At 31.8% G+C, this 15733-nt stretch overlaps 2 protein-coding genes across 3 annotated transcripts in view; both read right to left on the bottom strand.

Annotated features, from left to right (window-relative positions):
• Positions 1-3588, bottom strand: part of LOC129805658 (cytochrome P450 4g15) — a 12060-nt gene extending 8472 nt beyond the window's left edge. Inside the window, exons 1-3 of the mRNA XM_055853699.1 lie at positions 2800-3588; positions 2485-2685; positions 2111-2293 (exon numbers count right to left, since the gene is read on the bottom strand). Coding sequence (XP_055709674.1) covers positions 2111-2293; positions 2485-2685; positions 2800-3013 — 598 coding nt within the window. The 5' untranslated portion in view covers positions 3014-3588. The remainder of the gene's footprint in view (positions 1-2110; positions 2294-2484; positions 2686-2799) is intronic.
• Positions 3589-8130: 4542 nt separating this feature from the next.
• Positions 8131-15733, bottom strand: part of LOC129805609 (TWiK family of potassium channels protein 7) — a 32442-nt gene continuing 24839 nt past the window's right edge. For both annotated transcript variants that reach the window (XM_055853647.1, XM_055853648.1), the window contains exons 2-6: positions 13973-14258; positions 13569-13727; positions 8851-9051; positions 8564-8787; positions 8131-8498 (exon numbers count right to left, since the gene is read on the bottom strand). In XM_055853647.1, coding sequence (XP_055709622.1) covers positions 8313-8498; positions 8564-8787; positions 8851-9051; positions 13569-13727; positions 13973-14258 — 1056 coding nt within the window. In that variant the 3' untranslated portion in view covers positions 8131-8312. The remainder of the gene's footprint in view (positions 8499-8563; positions 8788-8850; positions 9052-13568; positions 13728-13972; positions 14259-15733) is intronic.

The raw sequence follows: 15733 nt of genomic DNA, 5'->3' as shown, positions 1-15733 counted from the left end.
CTTCAATAAGATTCCTGCTTTGGATTGCTACCCCTTTCATAAGCCGTTATTAACTAGATGCGTTTTATTCCTTTTATGTTTTTTTATAAATAAAAAATATTCTCAGTTTAAAATCAATTGCTTTTATAGGATATTGCATTATTTTTTTAATGTTATAATATATTTTTGAGGTATTACCGGAAATATCAATCAATTGGCAGAATTGTTTATTGAATTAATGTACATCTAAAATATCGAAGAGCAAAAGAAAATGGTTCAAGATCAAAAGGTCGATAATTTTATAAATAAGGAAAGAGCACTCGCCTAGCAATCAGAAGTGATCCTCGGATCGTTAGGTTAGCCCCGTATTATTACTCCAAAATAAAATAATTTCTTAATATTTTTTGATATTTTTTACCATTCAACTATTACAAGGATGCATTGCATTAGTTAATATATAAAGCTGACTCATGAAACACTTAATTAAATTTATATTTTCTGTTATTTATTTATATTTTCTGTAAGTAGTAATAATTTAAATGCACATATAGTTGAATGGATCACTAAAATATCAATTAGCGTATACAAAAAATACCAAATAATGTTTTGAAGCTTATATTTTCAATTAAATATAGAGCACTTCTCTTAACATGCCGATTTGTGATGCTCTTCCCTTTAGATAAATTAATAAACCGGTCGAATTAAGGACATTTTGCATTATGCCAATGACCTCTATATATTCCATTTTAGGATTTTTCAAGGTCAAATGTAAAACTATTAATAAAAGTATATTTTAAATCGATTTTGGTTGTTATTAAATCTGTTTCAAATATCAAGTAATACCCATCAATTCTCAATTCACTAAACTAATAACAGGAATCAAAAACAAAGAATATTTTACAGTGCGCTTGAATTTGTGATTATTTTATGTTCTTTTAATAAATAGATCAGGGAAGGAAGAGTGGTAAATTTCGAAAATGTTGCATAAAAGTGCGAAGTTCTAAGTTTAACATTTTAAATGTAAATATAAATTTACAATTCATTTATTATTTAGTGATGTTTGGAATTTGTAATTTTTATTGAAGGAATTGAAATATTTATTGACGATGTTTTTTTTATACTTTTTTCTGTAATTTATACGTTTAAAGTTGAATCAAAATAGAGATATAATTTTGTTTGCTATTATCGGACAGCAAGGTTGCCGAATTGCCTTGCCTTTTCTACAATATTGTGTTCGTATTGTATAGGCGAAATTCTTTTCTTTCTTCAGCATTCTACAACCTTTAGAAATTCAGGAAAAACTAAATATTTATGGAATTTTGTGAAACAAATATGTGGCTGATATTGCAGACTGTCCGAAATTTGGCACAGTTTCCCTATTTAATGCTTCTTCTTGTATAAAATTGTGCAGGCTAGGAGGATTTTTTACAGTAGGAAATCTTTATATGTATTTTTATCCAATCGATTTGTTTTTCAGTTCTACTATTTGTTCACAGGATTTCTCCACTTAAAATTTATAATAATAGTAATATTATGAGCACAACATGCCATAGACGAACTAGACCTTCTCGTTCATGAGGTTTCTATACGTTCAGTGTTTTTTTCTTAAACATGGCTAGGATGGGATTTTTCTTTCTAAAATTAAGTAGATTGTAGATAACTTAATGAAATTCAAACATCTTTGATTCTATGAAATTTCCTGTGACCTAAAGAGGATTCGAAACCGAGACACTTGAAGCATTTAAATATTTGCGTGGTTCGAATAAATGTTTTACTCACATGTCTTGGTAGGGGGAAATGGGGGTATTTTTGAATTGGGACACCTTTGAAATAGGGCTTTTTCTCCTATTTTTAAATGGAACTATGCCTTATCATGAAGTAATTTATATTGAAAATTGGTTTGAGGATCTAAATTATATCGCGGTAAGGATCAGTTTAATTTAAAAATAAGAGAAAAACGATCAATTTCGAAGGTGCCCTACTTCCACCTATCTAGCACAAAACGTTAAGGACTTTTCTTACATTGTCTACACGTAAACAATCAATGAAGAGCGCGTAAAGCCTCAACACTAAGTTACGCACATTGGTTCTTGCAATTAGAAAAGGAGTATTTTTTGGGAAATATTCTTACCCAGCAGAATTTCCACTGTAGCCTCAGACATGTAGTCGTGACAGTCAAATGTCTTTCCCACTTCATCCTTCAATCGATTGCACACATGGCGTGAATTCTCATTGAAGAGATCTATGAAGCTCTTGAGGACGTTGAGATGGAATGTGGGCGCAATAATTCGTCGATGTGATCTCCATTTGTGGCCTAAAAAAAAAGTGCCCGAGATGGTACATTTAATTCAATTTATTTCCATAAACCCTAAAACGATTAAAGAAAATTGCTTCCTCTTCTCTGACCAGAATTTTGAAACGTGAATATGATTTTTATTGATGTTTTGGGTTATATTTGTGTAATTTTGGGTTTTTTTTGCACAAAAATTCTTGCAATAAACTCACCTGAACTGATTAATAATCCATTTCCGAGCCAGGGTTTAAAGAAACTGTATTCTGTGGATTTATCAATGTAAATGTGACTGCTGAGAATTAATTCAATGTCCCGAGGATCGAAGAGGAAAACCGTCAATTTGGGTCCAACCCACAAACGTACAACTCCTCCTGGATATATCTTGCCCATTCGCATAACATTTTCGAATGTTTCTGGGGGGATGGAAGAAAAATGATAATCACACTAAATTGACCTCTTATCACGTATAACTTTCACTGAAATTGAGCACTTTTCATCAAGGGAGAGTGGAAAATGGAAAAACTCACTGTGTGGCGAACCCAGAAGACTCATTAAATTCCCAATAATTGGGAGTGTGGGTGGTCCTGGCAATTTTTCACCCAATTCCACAAGATGACGACGGGACAATTTCCAATATATAATCCATAGAATGATAGCAGGAGCGAGCAGGAAGTAGAATACACTACTTGCTGTCCATGTGTTTGGTCCAAGGGGCAGCTCAGGAGCAACAGTGTTCGACATGATTTCGCTGGTTAATCCGCCTCCACTTGTCCCAAAGTTTTTTAAAAAAAAAAAGCTACAGAGTCACGCGATTAATCCAAAGTGGCGTGTTTTTTTAGCACTCTTAGTCCTCAATTTGGCCGAAAATTAAACTTTCCACTTTCACTAGAATCCTCACACGGTTTTCTTATTTTCGGCAAGGACTGTTCCAAAGTGATAAGATTAAGAATGTTTCGAGAAATGTTGAAATAATGTAAAGATTTTCAACTCTCACACTCTATATGGGAAGTTATAAATCATTTCACTTGAGGCTTTTTGAATGCTTCACCACTGTAATAACACTAAATAATCACAATCTCTGTCTGGCTTTGGATGCCCCGTATATTCTTCTTTATTTGAACTGTATAGTTATAATATACATAAATGTATATGTAGAACACAACTTTATTATCTATTAATAAACTTCACTATAAGTACTTCCTCGAGTCGTTGAAGTCCAGCGTTAGCACAACTGACCGATTTCCATAGTTGCAGGCAGCTTTTATATAGGCTTCTCAAGTATGCATAATCATCATCCCTTCCCAACTATCCGGTCCGGTGCGACTAGAGTGTGGAGACTTTAGAAATATATCAATAATTGTGTGCAATTAAGACTCGATGCACTGGACAACCTAAGCCACACATCCAATGGAATATTTTTGGGGGGAACATACTCTCGGATTTTAGAAACATTTTTTTATATTTATTTTGTTTCTTTCAACAAAAACAACCTCTTTTCCTAACCACCAAGCACCGGATGGGATTTTCCACTACATGGGCTCTCTTGGGGACAACTTTACTCGCCTGAGGAATTTTCAGGCTTTCTAGTATGAGTTTGACTTGCTTTTTTTCACTATTTCATTCGTTCAAAGTCCAGAAAATGAGGCAATATTCCAGTTGAATTGAACGGTTAATATGAAGGAACCTATAAGAAATAGTATAAGGATTAACCGTTTAAGGACGAGAGGGTCAAAAATTAGAGGTCAGAAAAAATCACTCTTTCTCACTTCTGTAAAACATAACGTTAGACAGCCGTAGAAAAAAAAATTGGACATCGCGATGTTCTAATCGTTCTTAAAAGGGTAAGAATCCCTAGAATAGAAAAAGAAAGTACCAAAAATACGTATTAAAAATCAAAAATATAACTTCCCTTAAGTTACAGCTCATTCTTATCTTAGAAAATAATTGTCAGAAAAATGTGTTGCTAATCTTGGAGCTTTTACGATAGAAAAGTACCATAGATGCGGCTAACTTTTCCATTTGAGGGTGGATTTCTTCTCCTGGTATTCGTAAGCTTTTATTTAATTCCAACACTTAAAAATGGTCTTAACTGATCTAATCTACTATGTCCGATATGTGGCGATCATCCTTAAGCACTAAAAATAAAGCAGAGCTTGCGAACAGCAGGGGGTAAATATTCTAGACAGACCTTCGGCTTAAGCCAGAGACGGCTTAACGTAATTATAATCAAAATGGTGATTAGACTACATTCCCATTAGTTTCTCATTAAACCGTTGCTCGGTTTAAGCCGTAAGTCATTCTGAGGCAAAAGTCACCCCCGAAGAGCGAAATCACCCACATCAACGGTACTAAAAGTGGATAACACTTAAAATCCCTTAATTTAAAAATACTTAAAATTATAATCGAAAGTTAATACGAATGCATTTTCAAAAGAGATTAAAAAGATTTTGCAAAATAATATTAAAGAACAAAAGAAATATTAATAAAACGAAGAATATTTTTTCAAAAATTATAAAATTATACCTATTAGGGTAAGTACGCCAAATTCCGGCCAACTTGCAATTCCGGTCAACTTTTTTATTCCTTGAATTTCCAAGAAATTTTTGTTTTTTATATACTCTAGAGATTATACAATGCAAAAGGAAAACAGAAAATGTAATTTCGACAAACGAGATGACGTGAAACAGACATTGGAAGAAATCCCGAAGGGCAAGGAACTATGACAATAAAGGTGGCCAAAATAGGGGACCAAAGCTATGCTTACATTTTTATTCATTTTAAAATTTACTAAGAATGATTTTAGAGTATATAAAGACGATAAATTGGTAACAAATTTCCAAGCAACACTCCTTAAGAAAAAGGAATAAAACAATCAATTTGTATTAAAAATATTATATTTCAAATTTGAGATTTTGGCGCTTGCATGCAACTATGCCGAAATTTGGCACACTTACCCTAAGCATTGTCCAGGATTCACAGACTAGCTCTTTCTGGAACGCAAGATATCAAATTAGCAAATATTATTCAACCTGTCTTTTTTTAATGAATTAAATTTATTTCATCTCATTCTTGACCTTTCTCACCCCCATGCGTCCACCGTCATCTTAACGTTGATTCCAACCTCCAGGACTAAACGGTAGAAATGTCCTTTCTCTGGTTGTATCTTTCGGTTTTACAATATGTTTTACATTTCATTGGCGATAGGCCAATCAAAAAGAGAGAGCAAGATTGCTAATCTAATCAGCTGTATGGCAATTTAATTTCAGCCTAATTTCATAACTTCTCATAAGCACCACTATAACAGAAAAAAGTGTTTTATCATTTAAGTTTAAGTTCCAGTTTAGACTTCAAGTTTCAGTTTAGTGTATTGGTTAGGTCGGGAAGTGGAGTTTATTATTATTATTATTATTATTATTTCGAAAGTTCCGGTCGACAATTAGAAATTTTCGGTGAAAAAGAGTTTTTTCAATTGAAAATATCTTAGAAATTAGTCTTCAAAATTTTGCATGATTCTCAGGGAATCACAAAAAGTATTTCTACGGTACAAGTTCTGATTCCAAAGGTCTCAACTAATTGCCTTCCTAAAGTGTTGTTGAATGAAAATATACAAAAAATATAAATTGAATAAATAAATTAAAATCTCTTGAAAATTTTGATGAAAGTTAAGACTGAAATATCTTTTCTCAGAAAAAACGCATTTAATGTTTAAAAAGTATTTCAAAATTTAGCTAGTTGCCTGCAAAAATTATTTTATGTATGGATATCTTTCTACTTAATTATCCCGAAAAACAATTTTTTCTCTTAATTCTAAATAGCTCAAGAAGTGTGTCTTTTTTAGGTTACCAAGAGTCTCAAAAAATATAAGAGTTAAGTAAATTCAAACATATACGGGCTTCAGACCTCAGGTTTAGTCAAATGGCTTATCTTCTCTAATTTTTCTTCCGGCTAAAGCTTTAGGAAGTTTTTGACTTGGGATTGAATATGAAGGGAAAGTGATCAATTCCATTTAAAAAAAAAGCACTATAATTTTTGTGATTTAGAATTTCGAGACCTTAGGAATTAGGCTAAATCTTCAGTTTAAAATCGTGTTAACTGAATTAATTGAAAAATATTATAACCTCGGTATAATTAGATTTAGATCTAGTTTGTTAACAATTAAATTAACAATTAATAGGTTTTAGTGAATAATAAGTATTTTGATATTTTATAGTAATAGCCAGATAGGCTAGGCCTTAGCCTAGCAATTGCTAAACTCAATAATATAATTAGATCCTGTACTTGCCAGATGCCAGTATTTATTAAATAAATAAATTGAAAGATTGCAGGCAATTAATGGATTTTTGATATACAGAAAACCCCTTTTTGGCCAGGAAAATAATAATTTGGTTAATAAAAACATCATATCGATCAATATCGATCGGAAATTCCTTCATTCCAAATTCTACAATGTCAAGATTTTTCATAACTTTCTAAACTATATTTGTGCTATTTTCATTAAAATACAAAAAAGTAGTGAGATATTAGATATTTTTCTCACGGTAATTATAAACCAATAAATACGCAGGATATGAGGTGAAGTGGTAACTGTACTTAAATAAAAGTAATCTGCACCAATATAATAAAATTCGAATCAATTTGAAAAATAGCCAATTTTTGTGATTTGCATGAATTTTGTTAAATTGTAACAACATTTGAAAAATTACATTTAATTTTAAATTTTTGTAGAAGAAAATCAAGTTTTTTTTTATGGCTATTTCAGAGTCATAGATGGTTAAGCTTGCAACTTAGTTTATTTGTTTGGAGCAAAGACGTCATGTTTAATTTCTAGATCTCTTAATCAGCAATTCACAAGAATTTGTGGAAAATTTTCCGTGAATTTCAACGCAATTAAATTTATTCAAAGTCAAGCAAGTGAACATTTATTCTACAAAGAAGGTCAAATTAGGATCATCTTAAGAATAGGACATCAAGTTTCTCAACACCTGGCCCCTAATGATATGAATTATTGGGAAAATTGCCTGGAAAATTGCTACCTCTATTGGATTTTCTTGCTCTCGCAGTTTTTCAATCAACTGAAAAGCTCATTTGAGACCGTAAGTTCAGAATCAATTGAGCGGCACAGAAGGTGAGGGAAGTAAAAAAAATCCGTTTTAATGCAACTTGTTCGCAACATATTTGATTCAGCCGATTCAGCAGTATGTGAGGAAACTAGTTTTTCTTGTGACGAATTTACAAGGAAATAATTACAAATGCACTCTGCAAATGTATTTGATGTGTGAATAGAATCTACACTATGGTAAATAATACTGTTTTTATATTTGAAATGATTTTACTGGGTTTGTGATCAATTTGCAAGGTTTTCCATTTACATTTGAATATAACTTATTTGCACTTGTTGCAATGTAGAGAATTCAGATGAGATTTTTCCCACTTACCAGATGGACATTTTTGATGTCTATACCTCTTTTATCCTAATGGAGAAAATGTAATTTTATTATGTGTCGCAAGATCCAGTCAGCTGCAAGTGCAATGAGAGTACGTCACCAATATATCTATTTAATTAATGTGCATTAATGATATGATACTTATTGAGTATTTCTCAATATTAGATTAGTCGTGGGGTAAAGAGCAAATATCGGGAAGTTGCAATTACCTCAGCGAAAGCTAGAACGATTTACTAAATGATATATCTTGCGTTGAGATTGATATTGATGTCTTCGGGGAAGTTTTTATGTGATAATTTTTCTGCTGCAGGACGGCCCTAACTGAAAACTCTACAAAGGAAAAAAAAATAATAATAAAAAGAAGTCTCATTTTGGGAACTAAATATCGATGTCTTCAAGATAGACGACTTTGGCTAAAGATAGTATAAAAGTTTTATTTTAAGATATACTTGTGCCTAATGTATATAAACGTATATTTCCATCATGACTAGTTACATAAAATTGCGTGTTGTAATGTGTGTGCATTTAGAAAAGTGATTTCTTGCAGCCTGACTAGACAGTTTGAATATATTATCAAGATATTATGTATAAGATCATTAGACAGATGACTCATATATAACTATTTGTACAACTTTGGGATGCTGCTTGTGGGCTTGATGTGCTGCCTCCTTGACTTCTTGCAAAATGGCATTGGTGATTGCTTCAAGAGCTGCCATTTCCTGATCATCGTCTTTTCTATCGGAACTTGGTCCACTGAAACCATGTCTTCTTGGCATTGATACCTATAATATTGAATGTTGAATAAGGTGAAAATATCCACTTTCACCGCTTTAGCTATGTAACTTACAGTTAATACCCGCTTTAGGTCATTCTGCAGAGCAGAAACATCAATTCCACCAGCACCACCAGAAGCTCCTAATCGTCTCAGAGTATCTGCCAAAGGACCTGATAGTGCTTGGAGCTGCTGCCAACTTTGGGCATATTGACGACGAACTAGCTCAATTATGGTGGATGTTAAGGCCAAACCAACGAGAATGTATAAGGTACAAAGTAGCATATAATTGGGCTTTTCTGCAAGAACATACCGATCCTCAAATACAAAAATTCTTAACCATGAAAAAAACATCTTCATACCCGGCACAATGTCTCCAAATCCAATGGTGGTCATTGTGATGAAGCAAAAATAGAAACCATCAAAAAATGTCCAATCTTCCTCCCATTGAATTAAGAGAGCAGCCCCAGCAGCCAGATAAAAGGCCAGGAAGGCAACAGCTGATAGAGCATAAAGCCATCTTTTGCTGGAAAAGTCGGCGTCCTTCTTGGGTTTGCACCATTCTATAGAAAATCCCGGAAAAGACAATGTATGTGAATTGTTATTCTCCTGGGAAAAATATTTAAAAATAATTAGATGTTCTGTTCATCAAGATATTGCACCGGGCAATAAATATTCCTATATGCATAAAATATGTTTCTCATTAAACAATAATCAAATGAAAACTATGACAATGTTGGTTCTTTTCTAACAAGTAATTGAATATTATGAGAGAAGCAATAATTTTTTACGTTATTGTAATTGGTAGTATCTGTTAACCCTTTAGGGACGAGTAATTTGTAAGAATAATTTGTTCCGCCTATTCTAATGTTTGTTCTGTACACAATGCTGTTTTTATTATTTAAAATTATTTTGCAAAGTTTGGGATCAATTCGTAAGGGTTTCCATTTATTGGAATATAACTATATTTCTTTAATAAGGAGGGACTACTGACAACCTGCATGATTGGTTCACTCTGCATGCGCTCATAATATAGATGGTATAGCGTAACAGATAGGGGAAAGCGCGTTACCTTCGGACGATTTATGCTTCGCACAAATAATTATTTTCAATGTTTTATAGATAGATAGATAAGATAAATTTATTAATCAAAAATGCTTTCGAAGTACAGTTTCGTTTCACTGAGTGAGATCCCGTGCAATTTTTAGCGTCCACCGCCGTCTTAGCGTTGGTGACCAACCTCCAGAGCAAAACGGTGGAAAAGCTCTTTCTCAGGTTGTATATGCTAGTTATGTAAAAACATGTTTGAACTTTTTTTCTGAATACACAAAATTCCAGGGAAAAAGAGAAAAAAAAACAAAAACAAGATTTTGCTCTATTGAAACTGCACTGCTTTGCAGCATTGTGAGAGGTTAAAAATGGCTAGCTCTTACTGAGCTGTAAGCCATTTGGGACAAGGTCCCATGATAAAAAGAAAAGCGAGATGAACAATAAACTTGAATGGAAGAATCGACAAGTCTGGACAAAGTTTTCCGCGAAATTATTAAAATGATAAGCACGAAGTTTACAGAGTATTTAATGAAAGAAAAATAAATAAATAAATAAGGAAAAAAAGAAGCTAGCGAAAATCTGTTGACCGATAAAATGAAGCGATATAAATGAATTTGGTCCATTATAATATTATATTTTAATAACTAGTACAATACCTCAAATTTTCAGAAAAGAGCTACGGGTGAAATCCATAAGGAACATAGAGAAAAAAATGAATTTCCCGAAGCTTGAGTCGTCCGAAGGTAGCGCAATTTCCCCTATTCAGTCTTTGTAGTTGCTGTTGCATAGCGTTTGATAGCAAAAGAAATGAAAAAAGCAAACTGAGGTCATTTATTAACTTGATTAATTTCTTATAATTGATTTGGAATATTTTTTGTAAATCTCAAGCGTTCTTTTTAATAGTTTACAGTTCAAAAGTGAGACATTTTCAAATTTTCGCATTAAGGATGAAATTTAATTAGTTTTGACACTTTTTATATTTTTTATCTGTTCCGAAACCGTCAAGCAGATTTCATTCAAAATTAATTTAAAAAAAATTTAAGGTCCTCAATAAGAAATTCATGATAAGCAAGATTTTTTCTTATCCAAAAGAAAGTAATTATAGGTGAAAGCGAGCACCCTTTGGACGACTCCAAGCTTCGAACCACTCATCTTTTTTTTTAATGTGTTTTTAAAGAATTTGATCTATTCTAATATTACTTTTTAATAGCTAGTCCAATGCCTCATATTTCCCGAAAAGAGCCATGGATCAAATCCATTATGAACACAGAAAAAATGAGTTGTCCGAAACTTGAGTGGTCCGAAGGTATCGCGTTTCCCCTATAATTCCAAAATTTTGCAAGATTCCAGAGAATCAAAATCAGAGTATAGATTACGATCTCATATACCTAGTTTCATTTCTAAAGAATTACAGAATTATTAACATTATACATCGTTTTAAAGATTTAATGAAAAACTAAATTAAAAACATTTAAAAATGTTGATAAATTAGGACAGAAAGGACAGAAACAAGGAAAATTTTTTAAAGTTATTCCAAGATTAAGATCCTTGCGGAAATTCAATAAAAATTTTACAGTTTTCAATCTCTAATATCATGAAAAACCACTGGTTATAAAATGGTATCAAATTATCATCATATAGAGTTAAGGATATATAAAATAGGATGGTAAAAGTTTAAGATCATTTATCATCTTACTTTCTTTAAAATTTTCCGGCTTGTTTTGTATACTTCGTGAAATTACTCAATTTAACCAAAACTAAAATCGGTATATTAGTTAAACTATTAATCATCGTCATCATTTTCAACCGCTTATCCCTATTGGGATCGCTATTCATCTCTAATTGAAATGATATGCCATTTTAGTAGTAAAAGTCTCTAAAAAATAATGTAGTAGACCTTAAATCCTTTAAGGATAAATCATCAACTTAACACTAAACCTACCGACCGTTTTTGGTCGTTTTCCAGTCAAATGAGAAACTGCGGTAGGGTAGGATACTCAACAAATTTGTCTTTGGAAAAGAGGAAAAAATTAAAACTTAAACACTGAAAAACATATCACATGCATACTTTAAGAAATTCATAAAGTTTTATAATGACATTGTACCGTTCAAATAAGTGTTAATTTTAAACCGGTCAATTTGACCATGTCTTGGTAGGTTTAGTGTTAAAAAGTAGGGTAACAAAATGCTGTAAAGTCTTGGTAAAGCCAGAACTGTGTTTTTGTGTTGAATTATTCGTATCCTTTTAAGGATACCTTATAAAGACATGATGTATATCCTGGCAATTTAGCTATTTAAAAATATTCTAATGCGAGTAAAACCTCGATTTTATCCCTCAAATAGTAAAAAACCCTAATTTGAAAATTATTTGTATGGACGCGCATATTCATCTTAAACATAACTGCTTAACCCTTAACCCTTTAACGACGAGACACTTTTTACGGACTGAAAATCAACAATGAAAATTAAAATGAGAAACATAATCAATGATAAGTCTTACATCTAACCTTGGAAAGTCCATCAGAGTCTGATTCGGTGTATTTTGTGCTTCTATGAACGATAGGGACAAAAATAGCCCAAAAATTTAAGTAATTTTTCTGACAATACCAATAAATAATATTTTTCGCTTTAATGAAAAATATTACGTATGAGTATTGTAGTTTATATTGCCAAAAGGGTTTTGCTTAAAAAAAATTGAAAGTAAAAAAAATAAATAAAATCAATTATAAATTTGAGAATTTAAAATAAAAATTCGCCATTTTTGAGCTTAAATATTTACTACATATCAAATAAGTAGAGACTTGCAAAAATATTCTAGATTCCTTCAACCTTCTACTTTACAATTATGTACAGACATAAGAAAAAAATAATTTCAGGTAATCAGGAAAAATTATTTTCTTTATGGGACACCGGTGTTCCAAATCGTCCTTAAAAGGTTAGTGGGTTGCGTAGGTCATGAAGACTAAACTAGATATAGAATAGAACTAGAAATAGACTTTTTTTCATCATAATACTTCTTTTTCATTTAACCTATCAAGCAACATTTTATAAAATATTCGTTTAAAGGTTTTAAAAATTCAATCGCTGGAACCTGATTTTTGATGGAAGTTTTTTGCAAAGAAACTTACAGAGTCAGTAGAGTGATCTGAAGTCAAGAAATCCTGATAGTAGATGAGTTAAACTCATTACTTGAACGAAAGATTCTTTTAGAACTAAATTTAGATTATTAGGATTAGGAGGGAGATCTAGGACAAGAAAATTTAAGTAATCTACTGTTTTGAAAATAATAAATATAGACACAATAATTTCAGAATATAAATTAAAAAAAACTTTACTATAATTTTAAATTTATCAATTATATATTTTTCAAATAATTTTATTGGGATTTAATTAAAACTTGGAGTCTTATTGTCTATCTAAATGCATTTTTAGGATGTTATTTTTTAAACCTATTCGATTAAGAAAGACTCACAATTGCCAATCTCGTAAATAATGAGCAAATTTGATTATTTTGTCCCTCTAAATATTTTAATAAAATTAATAGTGAATATTATTCCTATTGAAACCAGGTGATACTGCCGATATTTAGAAAGTTCATTGTTATAACCGCAGTTTTCTTAAGAAATTATGAATATCAAGTTTATCCCAATTTAGTGGAAAAATACGTAAGCAAATTAAATCAGTTGTACAAAAACAATTCCAGGAATAACAATTAGATATAATAAAATCTCATTAAGCTTCTTGAATCGAATGTAGATTGAAACTGACTCTAATGGGCGTTTAGTTCATAAACTTTTTTACAGGTGCTTTGAGTGTGATTTATCTACTCTTTTATTCATTATTAATTTGCACATAAATAAATTCAAGATGACGTCATTGGAATGCGTGATGAAAATTTTATTACTATACAGGCAGCGTAGAGATTATATTTGTGGAAAATTAATAGTTTTCTGGTGTGTTGATAGCACTTGACGTCATTAAATGGATCACATCTTGTTGGAGAGTTTAATAGATGGATGACAAGACTTACTTGGCATTGGAGGTAAACTTTTAGCAATAGTTGAGACTGCTGTGGCAAAGAGAACACCCATGTCCGCAATGACGGTTAATGTGAGAGGAATTCCAATGAGTGCAAAACACATACAGAAGATTCTTCCTGATGTTGTCACTGGAACAATATTTCCGTATCCTGAAGGAAAGATAAATATCCACAAATGTGATGAAAGAAGAGGTTCAACTAATTTGTTTATTATTTGTTTAGTAGTTGATAAATGATCTTGTCGAATGTTTTATGGATGAAGTGGCTTGTCTAATTAGCCATTCAATAAATTTTCAGCGAAAATGAGAGTAAAATTCAGAGATGTAATCTTAAATGTTTCAGCATGATTGAGGATAACTTGTTAGTGATGTGGGTGGTCTTGAATTTCCACTCACCGATTGTCGTTAAAACGGTTGATGAGAAAAATACAGCTTGCATTACACTCCATTTCTCTTCATCGGCGGGAAAATCGTCATCAACGGAGATCACAAGACCACCTTGGACAGCTTCCTGAACAGAAATTTCATACTTTGCTAATTCCATAGATACTAAACGTTCCAAGTTCCTAACATCGGTATTATTGGTCACTGCTGTGAGGAAATTGTGTCGTTTTTCCCGCACAATGTCACGCAACTCCACAACACGTGCTCTTTCGGCTGGCAATTCCAGTTCCCGGAATACCTGCAGATTCAATTAATGAAAGAAGTATGTAATTAAAATGGTAGAAAATAACAAATGATGCATAATGTTGAGCAAAATGATGAGATTGTTGTCTTAATTCAATCATTTCCCCATCTGATTATTTTTTTGTTGTTATACAGAGCTATTAAAAGAATGAATTCTTTATTTTGTCTTGTCAAAGAATTTAGATAGATTCTATATAGATTCTAGATAGAACTAAAATTTAAAAGAAAAACTTCATGATCTAAAATGAGAGAAATAAAATTAATAAAAATAGAACACCTCATAAATAGAAAAAAAAATAAAATATATATTTTCTTTAGAACGTTGTATAGAAAAGAATAGAGAATAATTTATTTGTGTTATTCCATATAGGATAAAATAAATATAGGGTTATTCAAATATATTTCGCATTTGGAATTTTAAGATTTTCTCACTGTTTTAGATAGGAAAAAACAAGAAGAAGTAAGGTAAGAATAACAAGAAGAAGTAAAACGAAAGGTGATCTGCTTCTTTTTGACTACGGCCCTCTAAAACGGCGAGGAAATTTCATAATTCCGAATTAGGCACGATTCCGAATTACCCCATTTTACGCTAAGTATTAAGGCTTAGAAATATTTTGGAATATTCAGTAAATACTCCGAAAAGTTTGAAAATTGGATAGTTTAATGGTTTCAGATAAACCATTCCCACTAATGTATTCCGGAGAATAATAGACCACGCTCGCATAAACGTTCTGTAACTACAGTAGAACCCCGCTATAGTCCACAATTTATCGACCGTTGATTTCAAAACACTGATTTTAAGTTAGGTTATGTTTTTTAGTACGCGACATGCAATGTTGTCATAATTATTTTAATATTTTTGGCAAACTTAATTGAGTAGTCGTGATAATTGTGATCTATAATGAAGAGAGCGAGGACAAGTATCACAATCGCAAAGAAAGTGGAAGCCGTCGAACAATTTCAATACTAAAAGTCGTTGATAATTTTATAAAATGACATGGACTATAGTGCGACCCAAGTGACAAATCTGGATCCAAATATGGCCTATAGCGAGGCTCTACTGTAAAAGAATATTTGAACAGTGTTTCATCATATTCCCAATTGCTTTTAATGGTCTTGTTGGGTATACAAATCCTTAATTTTAAGATATTCAAGTTTCTTTCTCGTAGATGCACGCAAAGTTAGAAATTCACCAATGTTTCTTTTAAAACATTTACAAAAATTATTGTCAAATAGATATAAGACAATATTTGATGGAAACGACGAATTTTTGGAATGTAGTGAACGCAATACATGGAGCAAGTATGTACTAGTACAATTATTTAAAGTTGTTTTTCTATGTAGGGGGAGTTGGGCAGAGTTGGGTCTAGTTCGAGTCATGGGCTAAATTGATATACAATTTTTTGCATTATTTCTAAAAGAAAATGGACTTTAAGGTGATATAGTTTAGCTCTACAAAATATTGTTGAA

Source organism: Phlebotomus papatasi, chromosome 3, assembly GCF_024763615.1.
Source record: "Phlebotomus papatasi isolate M1 chromosome 3, Ppap_2.1, whole genome shotgun sequence".
NCBI lineage: Eukaryota > Metazoa > Arthropoda > Insecta > Diptera > Psychodidae > Phlebotomus > Phlebotomus papatasi.
This window is presented reverse-complemented; position numbering and strand designations above follow the sequence as displayed.